Source organism: Anthonomus grandis, chromosome 16 (assembly GCF_022605725.1).
Source record: "Anthonomus grandis grandis chromosome 16, icAntGran1.3, whole genome shotgun sequence".
Classification (NCBI taxonomy): Eukaryota; Metazoa; Arthropoda; class Insecta; order Coleoptera; family Curculionidae; genus Anthonomus; species Anthonomus grandis.
In genome coordinates this window covers 7,326,719-7,342,529 of record NC_065561.1, presented here as the reverse complement: position 1 = coordinate 7,342,529, position 15,811 = coordinate 7,326,719, and the positions used below count along the sequence as shown (strand labels likewise).

The window sequence follows — 15,811 nt, the reverse complement described above, 5'->3', positions numbered from 1 at the left end:
GCATGTTACGATAGCGTCCACTGTATTTTCTGCCTCGTCCTCAAAGAAGTAGATAGAATAACTCCGCGGCAATGTTTTTAACAGAGCTACTAGTACGGTGACGCACTGATGTTTTAACGTCGACGGGAGAACCATTTTGCTCAAATTTGTCTTGTATTAGAAGTAGTCTTTGGACGGTAGTGCGATTTGGCGCATTATTCTTTATTATTATTTTATTAGATAAAAGCCAAGAATTTACATTCTGTATAGCTCTATGAACTAAGTAGGCATTACATTATACATATTTCAATAAATCATCAAATGTCAGCTTTCAAATTTAAACACTAAACATATCCAATTTATCCAGACGATTCTTAAAACAATTTACAGTAGGAGCCGTTATGACATCTACGGGTAACGAATTCCAAACATCAAACACTCCATTAGGCAAAAACATTTGACGTGTTTTTGTTTTATACATCTGTTTTAATATATATATCTGTTTTAATAATGTTAATAGGCCGGACAAACGTGGTATACAACTTCATAAAATTGTGAAATTGAATTTTAACAAAATCTTTTTGCAGCAGATACAACATAGAATTTGCACGTTTTACAATTGAGGCAATATGCTGGGACCAAGAGAGATCCTTAATTACTATTATTCCGAGATCACAATAAGATTCGATTTTTTAAAGTTCAATGTTATTTATTTGGTAGGGTAGCTGGGGATTATTTTTTCCTAAATGTAACACCACACACTTGTCCGCGTTAAGAGGAAGTAACCATTCACTGCACCACTTCCAAATAGTGTCCAGATCGGTTTGCAATTTTTGATGAGAAGTTAGGGAAACTGCATATATTTTTGTGTCGTCAGCAAACATTGATACCCAACATTTTAGTTCTGAACGTTAAATCACACGTGTAAGCCAAGAACAGGAGAGGGCCGAGGAACGGAGCCCTGAGGGACTCCGCTGGATACTGGATAGAATTTTGACATGGTGCCCCTCACCCTCACACTAAACTTTCTATTTTTTTAAAAGTCTTCAATCCAATAAAACAATTCTCCTGTAATGCCAAGATGTTCTAGCTTATGTAACAATCGTTTCGTGGGAACTCTATCAAATGCCTTAGCAAAGTCGAGGTAGATGACATCTATTGGTTGATTTTTGTCTAAGGCTGTTATCCACTGGTTAAGGCATTGAAGCAGGTTATCCGTGATCCGTTAAATCCGTTTACTCCGTGTTGGATATAGGGTATTACATAATTTTCAGTAAAGAATGTTTGCACTTCATCTCGAACAATGGACTCCATAATTTTGCAAACAATTGATACTAGGCTTATCGGCCTATAGTTGCCTGCTGATAACTTGTCGCCTTTTTTAAAAATTGGCGTGACCGACGCGACTTTCCACTGTTCGGGTACAGAGTTTTTAATCATTGAGTATTTCATAACTTTTGCAAGAGGCGCAGCTATCACTTCACTGCAATTTTTTGGAATAGTTGCCGTTAATTTGTCCAAACCTGCAGATGAATCGTTTTTTAATTTTTGAATTTTTTGTTTAATTTTTTCCTCATTTATATTTATTGCTGTTATTGAGTTTAAGATACGAGGACAGTGTGGAGTAGGTCATTGTGTCGACCAAAAATGCGACGCAATTTACGAACTATTTTCGCAAAACATTTTTCATATTTCTGGTGTGTTTTAACAATAGTAATTCGTTGTTCGACCGTATATCGTTCCATGGCTACTAATCGCAAACTGTTTACATTAGTTTTTTTATTTATTTTTTTTTGACTTAATGCAATAAAAAAAATTGCGTTCGTATTGGGACAACCTTCATATACTAATATAAATATCTTTTTGTTGCAAAAATATTGCACATCATACTAAGTTTAAATTGGTAGTACTGATGTATTATGGAGAAATGTAGGTATTACATTACATTATTTACTCACCATTTATGCAAAGTAAAAATGTAATTAAATTATTCTTGGATAGGTACAATTTAGGTGTTGTAGTTAGTGAATCAATCTAATGTGATCTCCTTGAAGTAAAATTTACCTTTTACAACCTACTTTTTCTGTGGGGTGAAAAGAGGATGAATATGACATGTGATTAAAAAAATCATGTGCAGTATACCAAAAGACCGAAGTGTAGTAAATAAAATTGACATTTCTATAAAAAAAGTTGCTCTAAGAAAAACATAAAGTGTGATCGAAAATGCCGAAAAGATGATTGTTCATGTAAAATTATCGCCATTTAACTGTTCTAAAATACATATATCATAATCTGTAATAAATTTAAGATTTGAACAAATATTAGTTAAAAGCAAAAAAATTAGCAATTAAGTTAGCTTATTACTTAGGTTAAAAATTAGCAGTTAAGCAAGGTTATTACAAAATGTATTTAAGTAGAGTTTGGGTTAATTTTCCAACATGATACCATTAAACCATTAATAAACGTTTCTATATGCACTGTTTAATTGTTGCATTAGGTGAATAAAAGTCATACCTAAAAACTAACTATTAAAAATTACTCTATTAGCAACAGTTACAGTTTTTGAGAAAGTTAAGTGGACGATAGCGACTAAAATTCAAAATAGAAACTAGCCTGAAGCTTTTGAAAAACATTGTATTGTTCTATTTAAACACCAAACAATTATGTCTCATTTTTAGGAGCTTGATTCATTAGCGGCTAATTTAAAAGAGCTTGGTATGCAACAGCCTTCCTCCAATAATGGTGTAGCGGCACAACCCGAAGCTCCGCCTAGGAATAACAGGAATAACTCTCGTTCACAGGTAAAAAAACAATATTTTAAAACCATATTTATTTCAGAGAGGTTCTGATTTAAGAATTTTATGTTTTTGCTATTAAGGAATTGGTCTAGAAAAAATGTGGTACTTAATATCTACAAAAAAAATTTAAACTTGAAATTGTACACAAACATATAAAAATCATTACATTACCAATAATGTAGATATTATTTTCATATTTGAATTTCTGTGTTTCTATGTGGCAGTTTATTCGGTCATCGATATTATGAACAGACACTATTTAACGGCACACCAAGCAAAGGTTTACGATAAATGGAACTTTACTACGTAATAACTGATTTAATTAGGCTGGATTAGTCAGGGACAAGTATAGGAGGGGTACTTCTGGTTGGGCATCTCTGCCGCAATACACTTTTAAATTTTAGATATATCCTTTTTTTATTCTTAATAAAGTGTTTAAATAAAAGCCTGCCACGAAATGGGACTAATTTCACTCAGTTTTAGAATGTCGATTACCCACTATTACCAGAATTTTGGGACCAGGGGCCGTATTTTTGAAACTTTAAGAAGAACTTTTTGAAGCCTTTTTGAGGCAAAATTCGCACACGAACTAAAAAGTGCATCTTTGAACAGCATTCGAAATTTCATTCGCATACGAACATGAAATGTAGTGGCAACGTAGCAAAGTCGAGTGCTATTGAAGGCCATGTCAAACGGGATGAAGACGATAAAGATTTTTTAACCTAACCTGAAATTTAAGTTTAAAAACATCAGGGAATTTTGAGGTTGTTTTCACGGCGTTTCTTGGGTTTTTTAAATTGACTTTTTTTTACGATGGATCCAAAAAATAAAAAATATTGCGGTTTTGTTTCAAGTGAGCAAAAGAAGGAATTAATTTTATTCATGGAAGAGCATCCGGAATTAAAGTCGGGCAAATTCACACAAGATTTTTCATTTAAAACTGCACAAGCCTTGTGGATAAAGTTAGCCGGCAGATTGCACAGTCTCCCTGGAGCACATAAGGACTGGAAACAATGGCGTAAGGTACGAGTGTTCTCTACAAAATTATTGTTTGTTATTGCTTTTCAGTGGTTATAAGTACAGTTATTATATTTGTCAAAATTAGATTGATTTACCCTTTTCTAAATATGATTTTTAAATTATTTTAGACTTGGCAAGATTTGAAGTCAAAATCAAAGAAGAAAAAAACTGAAATTAGAAATCATCAAATGGGAACTGGAGGTGGACCAGCTGTGGCAGACCTTAATAGTTATGATGAAAAAATTTTAGAATTAATCGGACCGGTTCTAGTAGATGGTGATCGCAATGTAGAGGAATCCTCTTGCCACTTTACTGTCAGTAGTTTAAATGAAAGCACTTTTAATGTTGAGCCTATAACTTTTTCCCCTGAATCTAATCACCCTTTAAAATAATACATCACTAGTGCCGGTGAATGTTTAACTGCAGATGATAAATACACCTCCATTGATCATTTAACTTCAAACACCTCTAATAGGAAAAAGACTTCACGGATCCAAAGATTAAATAAAACCATACAGGCAAATGATAAATTAATTGAACTAACAAAGGAACAAAACAACCTACTCAAAAGAGATGTGGAAGCTAAAGAATCAATAGCACAAAGTTTAAAGGCTCTAGTAGAATACTTTATACTTAAAGATAAATTGTCATGAATATTTAGTTTTTTTTAATGTATTATTCTTTTCAATTTAGACAGTTTTTTAATTTTTGATCCATATTGTCTTTTTTCTGTGAATCAAAAGGCTCTATTAGACTTGTTTTTACATACAGATAAATGAAATATTTCCATTATTACAAATATTTACTCGAAAAAATTTCCACTTACTCTCTTATTACCTATAATATAATGTACTGTGTTATTTTTGTGATATTTAGTATGACAAGTACCAAATAACATTAAGCAAGAGATATAATTATTATTTTTAAGTTTGTTTTGAGAAATAAAGAGAATGTGAGTTCCTATGTAGATTTTTAAGCGTTCAGACCATATATTTTTTGTTCTAGGATTTATTTTTTGTTTAATTGGAATTATTTTTTTTGTTAATGTAGCTGATTATGTTTACCAAGAACTTGTTAGAATATGTACTTATTAGAATACTTGTGATGAGAGGATGAAATAAATATTCCATTAATGTTAATTTGTTTTTATTACCAATTTTTTGTTGTATAATTATACTGTTGTTTTAAATACACAACTTAGCCTTATACATAGTTTGAATAAATATAAATACACTAATATGTAACATTTTACCTACCTGTTTTTGCATTGGCCAAATTAAATTCTCATACATAATAATCAACTCTTATTCTTTATAAACATATTTATTGACCTGCAAATTTTTACAACAAAGTTGTTACAAATAGGATTTCAAGCATATTACAGTATATCAATTTAAAAATTTCTAAAATGGTTTCTAATTAATAGTTGCTGTAACCTTCTTCCTGCAATGAGTTCTTGGCCTTGGTTTCTAACTTGTATGATATCATTATCATTTATATAGATTCCATAGTCAATATCAATATAATTATCTTCCTCTTCATCACCAAATTCTACGGGAGGTATATTATGTATAATGCACATATTGTGCAGTACTGTGCAAGCATTAATTATTTTTGAGGCTGTGGTTGGATCATAATGAAGAACCCTGTGCTTTAAAAGACAACGAAATCTAAGCTTTAACATCCCATTACATCTTTCTATAATGGACCTTGCTTGTTTTTGTTGAATATTATAATTCTCTTCAGGAGATCCTGGCAATACATTTTGGATTGGGGTGAGCCATCCATGGCCTTAGTGCATACCCTGAATCACCTTGAAACATTTGTTTTAATGTGAAATCAGTATATTTAATTATTAAAATAAAAATCTTACCTAAGAAAGAAAAAGAAGTATAGCCATTATTATACAGTTGTCTGATATATTGGTAGGCTGCACTATTGTTAAAGATATAGCTGTCATGACTGCTGCCAGGATATCGGGCACAGACATTTAGAATTCTTAAATCTGGATCACAGATCTGAAATAAAAATATAAAGTAGTTAAAATATGTTAGCAGACATAATGTAGGAATATTTTTGCAAACATATTGAGTTATATATCTAGCTAATTGAATACTGTTATATTTTATTATTTACCAACTGCACATTTAATGAATGGTAGCCCTTGCGGTTCACATATGCTTCCTCTGGGTACTGGTTCCTCTTCGGTGCAACTATTGCTATATGAGTGCAGTCAATGCTGCCAATTATTCCAGGGAAGTTATGTGTCATATAAAACCTTAAAAAAATATTGGATAATCCATTTTAAGAAAATTAATACAATGTTTTAAACTAAAAACAATGATTACAATTTATTAATATGGCAATAGCCTTGTTTTAGTTTAGTTCTTGCTGAGCAGACTCAGACGAGTTTGTGAATAAAAGAGTAAAATATATAACTTCTACTCTTATCAGGTTAGAATTATATACCTATAAAACAAAAGATACTTACTTGTTCCTTAAATCTGACAGTTCATCTCTATTTCGAGGTAAATGAATATACTTGTTAAATATATCAGGCATATTAAGAGCATCTATTACCTCATGAATCACATTTGACACGCTACTTTGTGAAACAGCAGGATTCATATTTCTACCTACATCCAACTGGTAACTGCCACTTGCTAAGAATCGTAATGTTGTTAAAATCTATAAAAAAATAATTCTTGTATTAGGAGAGCATCTAGAAACTCCAAACACCATTTTAGAATATCAGCACCTCTTCAGAAAAACAGATTGTGCTACCTTTCTCAAACTTAAGGAAATAAATTCATTTTACTAGGAAACAAGAGGATCTCATTTCTACTTTCATAAATTTGAAATTTGTACCTTCATAAATTACATACATGTTATACAAAAATTTTTCAAAATGCTTGAAAAATTGAGAAATTTATAATTATCTAAAAGCTTTATAAATTTAGCATTAAATCTGAAGGTATTATTTGATTGTTATACAAAAAAAATATTTTGATTCCTACTTACTTTCCTTGGAATGCACAATGCTGATTTCCTAGATGGAGCTGTGAGGTGAGGCTCTAGTAAGTCTATTAATTCCATCGTAAGAGGCTTGCTTAATCTATATAATTTAATAAATTGAGCATCTGAATACATTTCAAATGGGTCAAGAAATGAACAATACATCCTATTCCTTCTATCTGCCAGAGTTTCAGCCTCTTCCAGTGCATCGACGACGTTTCTTTGCACAAGATAGTTTAATCTTGCCATTTGATTATAGTTTTTTTTTTCAATAAACAACAAAAAAACACTACGAAAATACTCAACGAACACACAAATTTAAAAAAAATACAAAGCTAAGGTTTAAAATCAAAACAAGACAAGTGGCAGAATCAAATTGAAAATCGCACACGAACTTTGAAATTCGAATGGTATATACCCATTCGAGACACCGCATGCCAAAAAATTCGCATACTATGCGGTCGAAAATACGAATATCGATTTTTCGTGCGAAATCGTCTAATTTCGTATGCGAATCAAATTCGAATGGTTTCAAAAATACGGCCCCAGTAGTCAAATAGCTTGGGTTTATAATAATAGAATCAGTTACAAAGTACCTCTAAAACTCATGGGAGCCTTGTTGAATAGGTCGTCTATTATTTTGGCAGGAATTCCTGGATTTGGCACAGAGAACTCAAAATGCTTCAGATTCTCGCCTGTAACAGGCTTCTAAATGAATTTTTCCGGAAAACCTACTATTTCTTATAATTTTCCAAATTCGGAATCATCAGACATGTCTAAGTATGCCTGATGTATTACTGGTTCAGTAGTTTCATCGAGAAATGTGCATGATATATTTCGTTTTTCGCTTTTTGCTACATTGAATATAGTCATTGGAATCTGCAGGTGATGTGTCACTAGGACAATAATTATCTTAAGAATGATCTCCAAATGGATCAAGTCTTCGTCGCTCATATCTAGGATTTCATGCTGATCTTAAAATTCTTCTTCTTCGCTATCACTAACTGCTTCATCCATTATTTGTCGAAGCACATGTTGCGCAATTTTAATTAGCAGAAACGACCGCTAACGTTTTTTTACGCAATCAGATAAATACTAAGGAATATATCGCTTGTCAATTTGAAAACTTTCCACCCTTAATGTCTTTCTTGCAGTTAAAAATATAAAAAATAGAAGAAAAACATACGTCAATTTTATTTGTATTATAAATGAATATTCCTAGACTTCTTGTTTCAATCCTCTAGGAGGAATAGATGTCTTAAATGGGAATAAGGGTCAAGAGGTTCAATTCTCTTTTCAGTAGTATCCAACTTTGTTGCTTTTTGTCCAGAGGTTGCCGAATAATCCCGTTTCAAAGTCTCAGAAACAGCTAAGTTTGCCTACATTGAGATTTTGCTTTTCAGCCTTCAGGTTAGTATTTATACAAAAACTGTTGAATTCGGTCTAAAAATACGTTGTTCTTTCAACCAAACATGGGAAGCAAATTTTAAAGATCTAGCAAAACAGGAATATTATTGGTAATTCGCTTTTGCTCGTTGGGCTGTTCAGTGATAATTTTTACGTTATAATGGTTTCTTATCTTCCAGAAAAAATTTAAAATAATTTATAGAGACGTTGGAAAATCTGCCCGAAGGACGGCAATGGTTTTTAATGAAAAAAATCGAAATCGTGAAGTGAGTCACAAATATGTGCTGGATTTGGTTTCAAAGTTCTTTGATACTGGTTCAGTAAGTAATAGAAAAATAAAACCTACAAGGGATGAATGAAGGAGCCCAAATTGTGATTTTGGGATTATTTCCTGCAGAGCTTACCACCTCCTTGCGGGCAGTAGCCAGAAAGACAGGAATATCACACGAGACAGTAAGAAAGACAGTGAAAATGCATAAACTCGATCCGTATAAAATGAGGGTAACTTCAAGAACTCTAGAGCGATGATTTTGATAAAAGATTAGAGATACAATAAAGAGTTTTGTGAATTCATGAGTCGTCAAGTCAACGCTAATCCTAATATTCTGTCGAATATCTGTTTCAGCGATGAATGTTAATTTTTTCCAAATGGAAATGTTCTCAAACAAAATTGTCGGTATTGGAGTGACGAAAACCCGCATATTTTTCTAGAAGAACATACACAATATCCCCAAAGGGTTAATGTTTGGGCCGGTATTCTTGAAAATGTCGTTACCTGTCCTTTATTTATTGAAGGAAACTTGACAGGTGATCTGTACCTTAATATACTTGATGAGACTATTGATCCTCCTATCACCCATGAACTAGAAACTAAAATTGGTACAGGGGCTAATTCAGTTTTACAGGAAGATTTGTTAACATTCCAGCAGGATGGTGCTCCACCTCATTATTTTATTTCGGTCCGACAGTGGTTAAACGAGAGATTCCCGTATAAATGGATTGGTAAAAGAGGATCAATTGAATAGCCCTTAAGATCACCAGATTTAACACCCTTAGACTTATTTATGTTTAAGTAAGGTAATCAATAAGTAGAAAATCAATTCTTTAATCTACATTTTTTCTTGTTATTCAACGATTTTAATGGTATAACCTACTCTTCTAATCATATGTACTACAAGGAGACTCAATGCAACTCAATAGTTTTTGTGGACACACTATCCTGACAACCAGAATCTCAATGAAAGCAAGTTTAATCGTTTCCGCAACTTTGAAACGCGATTATTCGGAAACCTCTGGACAAAAAGCAACAAAGTAGGATACCATTGAAAAGAGAATTGAACGCCCTTTAAAACGATCTGCCACTTGACCTCCATTCCCAATTTAGATTCTAAGGGTGAGCATAAGAAAGAATATATTATATATGCCTAGCGCTTTTGACCGTAGGCCACTATTAAAGCTATCTATGGTTTTGTCAAAATTAAAGACTACTACTTAAACAGAAGCAAAGAGAATAGTATATAGTAGACAATCGTTACGTAAATGGCTTTTGTTTGAAAATTTGTGCACCAACCAAGATGTACTTTGCCACTACGCCTATTAAGTAGGCGAGGTACATCTTGGTTGGTGCACAAATTTTCAAACAATGATGGTCTACTATTTTTCTTCGTTTCCGCTTAAGTAGTCGCCCTTAATTTTGACAAATTCGTGGCCCTAATAATGGTCTACGGCCGAAAGCTCTAGGCAGATATAATATTCTTTCTTACGATAAATTCGTGTTGATAGTTTCTTTATGATATCAATTAAATGGCGTTTGTTAAACTTTCTTTTACTTTAAAAGACTGATTTAATTTGAAATGTTTTAGGCATCTAATAATAACAACGTGTCGCCGCCGAGCACTTCAAATTCGGCAAACGATAGGGCGTTAGATGTGGATAGCGAAAGCGATTCGGAGCCTGAGGAGGGCGGTAGGGGAGCTCGAAACGATGGGACGCTATTGGCTAGCGACCCGCCTAAGCCTCTGTAAGTGAATATTAATTTCTTCATATAAATAAATTGTATTCAATAAAATTTCTTTCGTGATATTTCTCAGAGAGGATTTTTATTATAATCTTAGAACATTGAATGCCTAGAATAAGCCTAGCTTCAAACCGTAGGCGAGGTTGTTTGAGTTCACCAACGCTCAGACAATGATGTCAAATCGACTTTCCAATTTTTCATTCAATATATAATTTTTTTAATCACGGGTAAAAAATTTACTCTTAAAAAGTTTCGTTTATTTGCTGACTAATAATATATACTTTGAGAGTAATCGACAAGTTTTTCAGAATAAAAAAAGATTCCTGACAAAAAAGTTAATGAAAAAAAAGCAACTTGGCAACGTAGATTACCTCTATGTTTACAATGCATGTATCCGATGTTGCCACTTTATGTTGTTTTTCTAGATATTTGTTCATATCTGTGAAGCTAGCGCCCGATCGATATCCAGCAACCAAAAATCTAGAACGCAGCATATGTCGTTTGCCAGCAACCTATTCATAGTCCGCACCCGCTGCTATTTAATCGATATAATGCCCGTATCTCCTGAAATTCCCAAGAATTTTAATATTTTTTTGTCCAGATATTAACAATTAATAACTAAATCCATTTATGGTGTTTATAAACATCTACAAACTAAAGTTTTTTTTGTGAAAATTACTTAAAACTCGAATGTTAAGGAAATGAAAAAGGCTCCCAAAGGATTTGAATTATTTTTTTTTCTATAATACATATCTAAACGTATTTGAGATGGTTGCAAACCTCTACAAAACAAAAACAAAACTCGTGGTTTATACCCAGTATAAACCGATGAAGTTATCCATTGTTAATATCTAGACAAAAAATTATTAAAACTCCTTTGGAATTCCAGGAGATACAGGCATTATATTGATTAAATAAAAATGGACGCCAGCTACAAATATGTTGCTGGCAAACGACATATGCTGCGTCCTCGATTTTGGTTACTGGATATCGACCAGACACTCCTTCGTTTTTGCACATATTAATTTTGCGGCATTTCGGGTTCGAATAAGCAATAAATTTGTTAGATTTTAATAATATACTTAATTAAACATTTAATATTTTGGTATCCAATATTTAATAGATACTTCACAAATATGCCGTCTTTTATAATATTATAACCTAGAAGGATGAAACCATAGACACCTAACTCGTCTGTGAAAGGAACAATTTGAATTTCCTTTTTTCCAATATATGTGACCCACTTCAGACTTCTTTATCATTTTTCAGCCAAAAGGGAGTTTTTAGTCTTAATATTAATTAAAAACACGCACTGAAACCACTCAAAACATCCTTTTAGTACCAATACTGTACGAAAGGAACGATCCAAAAGTAAACAATGAGCGTAGTTGCCAAATACCTCTATCGCGAGAATATTTCTGGGCAAAATCTACAGCGTTGTTGCTGTGTGGAAATTTGGTGATTTAAAGAATTCAAATTAAGAATATTAATTATTGTTAGTGTTTAGTGTAAATATAGTAAAAAATAGTTTTGGTTACTAAAGGAGTTTCACTCTTTCTTTTGCTTTATAATAAAGAATGCAACTCAGTTTCTGCTAATTATAATAATTTATTACATCACTTTATTTTCTTGTATTAAAATTGAGTAATCACTAGAAAGATGGAATACTAAGTATGTTTATTAACAAAATATCCCCTCTGCCCCCTGTGTAGATGTTGCGCTCAATTCAAAGCAGCCAATGTTCATTCTAGTGCAGTGTTACTCAAACTTTTTTCGTGACGGAACCCTTTTAAAAAACTTAATTTTTAACGAAACCCTAAACTCTAAACTAAAAGCAAAAGAAGTTATATGTGAATTGTTTATTAATAATCATACAAAAAAAGATAGATACAGTAAATAGTGAGTAAGTAAGCAAATGATAACACTAAGTTCATTTAATGCGAGGCATGTAATTGTTTTTTATTCCTACCCAGTTGATAGGGTAATGTCAGGCTTGATAGAAGAAAGTTGAATTCTCATGCCTGGTTCGGCATCCAGTCTATTACGGTATTTTGTTTTTGTAGCTGTATTTGCTGAAAATCCCGTTTCACACAAATACGTTGTTGGGAACGGCAGAAGAACATTCAAAGCTTCTGTGGCAAGTTGTGGATATTCATCACGAACCCTGCACCAAAAATCATTTAGTGAAATTGTTTTGAACAATGATTCCATTCTTGTATCCGATGTCATTTCTAGAAATGATTCATAGATATTATTTGACACATTTTCAGGCTTCTGCAATTTAGATGAAAAAGGGTTTTGAATCCATGAGTTTATTTTCAGTTTTGTATTCTGTTCTTTAGGAAAGTAAGATTTAAAAGTCCCTTGCAGATCATTCAGATAAGGCACCAATTCAACAATATTTCATTTTGAAATATTTCTGTATCACTAAGACTATGGTGACTAAGGAACTCACTTAGCAATGAAAACCTTTCGATTTCTCTCTTACCAAAACAAGTAATCCAAAAATCTAATTTTCTTCTAAAAGCAGTTATTTTGTTGTTAGCATTGAAAACTGTTGTCTGTTTTCCTTGTAGTAACAGGTTTAATTCGTTAAGTTTTTCAAACATGTCTGCTAAAAATGCTAGTCTAAATAACCAGCTTTTATCGGACAAACGGTCTTTTAAATTAAAAGGAACATCTGTAAGAAAAGCTTCTAATTCTGTTCTTAGTTCAAAAAGCCTTGTCAGTTTTACCCCGAGACAACCATCTCACTTCAGTACGGAGCAATAGTGTTTTATGATCGCTACCATAATCTTCACATAATATTGAGAACAATCGGGATTGTAGTGGACGTGACTTGGCAAAATTAATTATTTTTACTGACTCATCAAGAACCAATTTTAGATTTGGTCTATGCAGGATGCAGTGGCTGGAACTACAATTTGATGCTTTCATTTTTATTCGTGATATTGCTCCTGCTGTTCTACCTGTCATTGCCTTGGCTCCATCGGTACAAATATCAATACAATCATTCCAGTCGAGTTGATTTTCTTCAAAAAATATGTTAATCGTGTTAAAAATTTCTTCTCCGGTTGTGTTAGTAAGCAGCGATGAGCACATAAGCAAGTCTTCTTCGAGTGAATGTTTATATGGATATCGCACCATTACTAGCAAGATGGCGAGTCCAGCAACATCAGTCGAATTCGGCGCGTAACTGTATCGTTCGAAAGCGGCACTGTAGAAAGATGCTTTACAGATTTTTCGTCGAACATACATTTTGTTATGTCTACTAGATTTTTTATTTGTTTTTCAGCGATAGTGTGCGCTTTTCCTGCTTGGGCAATGCGGTAATTAACCAAATACCATGCCTCCGTGGCCTTTTCATTCACAGTCTGAGTCGCATACGTCATAGTTTTTTGGCTTCTTAATAATTGTTCTTTTTTACGTAGAAAAAATTCTTTACTTTTGTTTTTGAAGTCGGGATGTACAGATTCTAGATGTCGGCGCATCTTAGCAGGTACCATCGAACTATTAGGAAGGAGTTTGCTGCACAACATACAAAGAGGTGAGCCGTTGAATCAACAAATCCGAGATTAATGGATGATTCGTCATACTTTCATTTTTTCACCTTCAATGTGTCATTAGATGTTTTACTACTTGAACTTGAAACCATAAAACTAGAACTTGACGTTGTCATATCACCTTGATTTGAATTTGACGCATCATCCAAGCGAACCACATTTTTTGCAACACCTTTAAGCCAGCGCTCCATTCTTCTTTAACACTAATTTGATTTGATCAATTTTATGACAAATAGTATCTCTTGACTCACGAAATACAAGATTTTACAACCACTACGAACAACAACAAGACAAGCGAACATAAGATACGGAGCGCGGTGTGAGTAAATTTTGCAATACGTTGCTTGATTCATAAATTCTCCGCGCCAAACAATCCTCCTTTATATTATATCAGCAACCATCGAATCATCTCGAATTCCTCAGAAACTTCGGAGAGCCAGACGATTTTCTCACAAGTACGCGTCGACGCACGAGAAACAGCGCGACGAACCGAGGTCATTCGATTGCTTATAGTCCGGGGGCGAATGGTGGCGTACGAGTAACGCTGTAACATTTCGATGTAATAGGTCGGGCATTTACTTAATAATACATATATTAAATTTTCGTATATGTACCAGTAACACCTATAACTGGGCGTTTCTTTTTGTTGTTTATTTTTATCTTAGGTTACTTTTATTCTTATAGGGTCCACTTTAATACATGCATTCATTTATTATGACTGCTGGCGGAGCCCTACCGGAGGTTTCGCGGAGCACCGGGGCTCCGCGGACCACATTTTGAGTAACGCTGTTCTAGTGTATTCAATGTTTTAAGATTATAATTATTATTAATTAATAAGTTTTACACTAACAAATTATTTTCTCTTTATCCTTTTAATTTAAATTATTCTTTCATTTTTCCCATTACCCTGATATTACTATCCTTATAACTCCTTTTTGTTCTTTTTTTCTTTCTTTTTTTTTTGTTAGTCCCGAGTTTTCTTATAGGGCCGGTCTTCCCGGGGTTCCTGAAGGCTCCGCTAGCGTATCGAGCCCGGGTGCGACTAGTGGCGGTTCGGGTTCAACCGTGGGCACCGGGGGCGCCCCCAATCGTCCTCTTCCACCCACTCCTGACGATGACGAATCTCAGGGTGATCGAACTCTAGTCCTTAGGAAGGTAAGTGCTCATTGTTTTGCTAAGGTTGACTTTTTTGGCTTTACTTTATTTTTTTTTTCGTTTCGTGATCATGTTTATTTACGCATTCTGTTAGAGGTTGTTTTTGAATCAATAAGGAAATCATATTTCAGTATTTTATTGTTAGCAACTAAAGCATTTGTGCAATATTTTATGTTGTTAAAACTGTTGTACAACTGTTTTAAACACATTATTACCCAGTTTATAAGTTATCTAAGCTTTACTATAGGCAACTAAGGCCGTCCGGTAAGGACAGGGCATAATTTTGGGAGTAATATTTAGGAGAGGTTAAAATAAGGCTATTGTGTTAAAATGAAAAAAAGCGCTCTTTGACGGAGATACAGTGATGCAAAGAGTTATTGGGAGATCTACTTTCTTGGCTCTTAAACAGAGTTGTATATTTTAATGAAATTTTACTCATCTCTATAAATTATATATACAAGACAATGCTAATTTTTTTAACATCAAAATCTAAAATTTTCGGACCAAATTTTCAACAGATGTCACAGATAAAAATTGCATTTTATACTCTGGTAATTTTTCTTCTAAAAAGGTAAACTGTATTGCAATCAATAAAGTTAGTAGTTTTCAGTAATTATCATCAGTATTACCTAAAATATTTAAAAAATTCCCATTTTATGATTAAAGCATTTCCATAAAAGAAAATAAATACAAATACTAACTAACAAAACACGAAATTCTAAGAACATTGAAAGGCTTATGTAGAAATGTCAAAAAAAATTTTTATAATGTCATAAAAAATTGTCACCAAAACAATACCTTTTCGCTTTTAATAAAATATCAAGCATCTTTTTAAATAAAATATGATAAGATAGTCT

At 33.1% G+C, this 15,811-nt stretch overlaps 2 protein-coding genes across 6 annotated transcripts in view; both read left to right on the top strand.

The window, feature by feature from the left end:
* Positions 1-15,811, top strand: part of LOC126745987 (serine/threonine-protein kinase mig-15) — a 162,158-nt gene that overhangs the window by 54,893 nt on the left and 91,454 nt on the right. For all 5 annotated transcript variants that reach the window (XM_050454069.1, XM_050454070.1, XM_050454068.1 and 2 more), the window contains 3 exons: positions 2,658-2,780; positions 10,082-10,239; positions 14,786-14,954. In XM_050454069.1, coding sequence (XP_050310026.1) covers positions 2,658-2,780; positions 10,082-10,239; positions 14,786-14,954 — 450 coding nt within the window. The remainder of the gene's footprint in view (positions 1-2,657; positions 2,781-10,081; positions 10,240-14,785; positions 14,955-15,811) is intronic.
* Positions 3,236-4,790, top strand: LOC126745999 (uncharacterized). Its single transcript, XM_050454087.1, has 2 exons — positions 3,236-3,800; positions 3,926-4,790. Exons 1-2 carry the CDS (start codon positions 3,591-3,593, stop codon positions 4,187-4,189), a joined length of 474 nt encoding a protein of 157 aa, XP_050310044.1. The 5' UTR covers positions 3,236-3,590; the 3' UTR covers positions 4,190-4,790.

Bases quoted from the DNA above. Each gene is read 5' to 3' on its own strand.
- LOC126745999 (XM_050454087.1), top strand. From the start codon at position 3,591: ATGGATCCAAAAAATAAAAAATATTGCGGTTTTGTTTCAAGTGAGCAA. The intron at 3,801-3,925 runs GTACGAGTGTTC...AAATTATTTTAG, and splicing joins ACTGGAAACAATGGCGTAAG to ACTTGGCAAGATTTGAAGTC.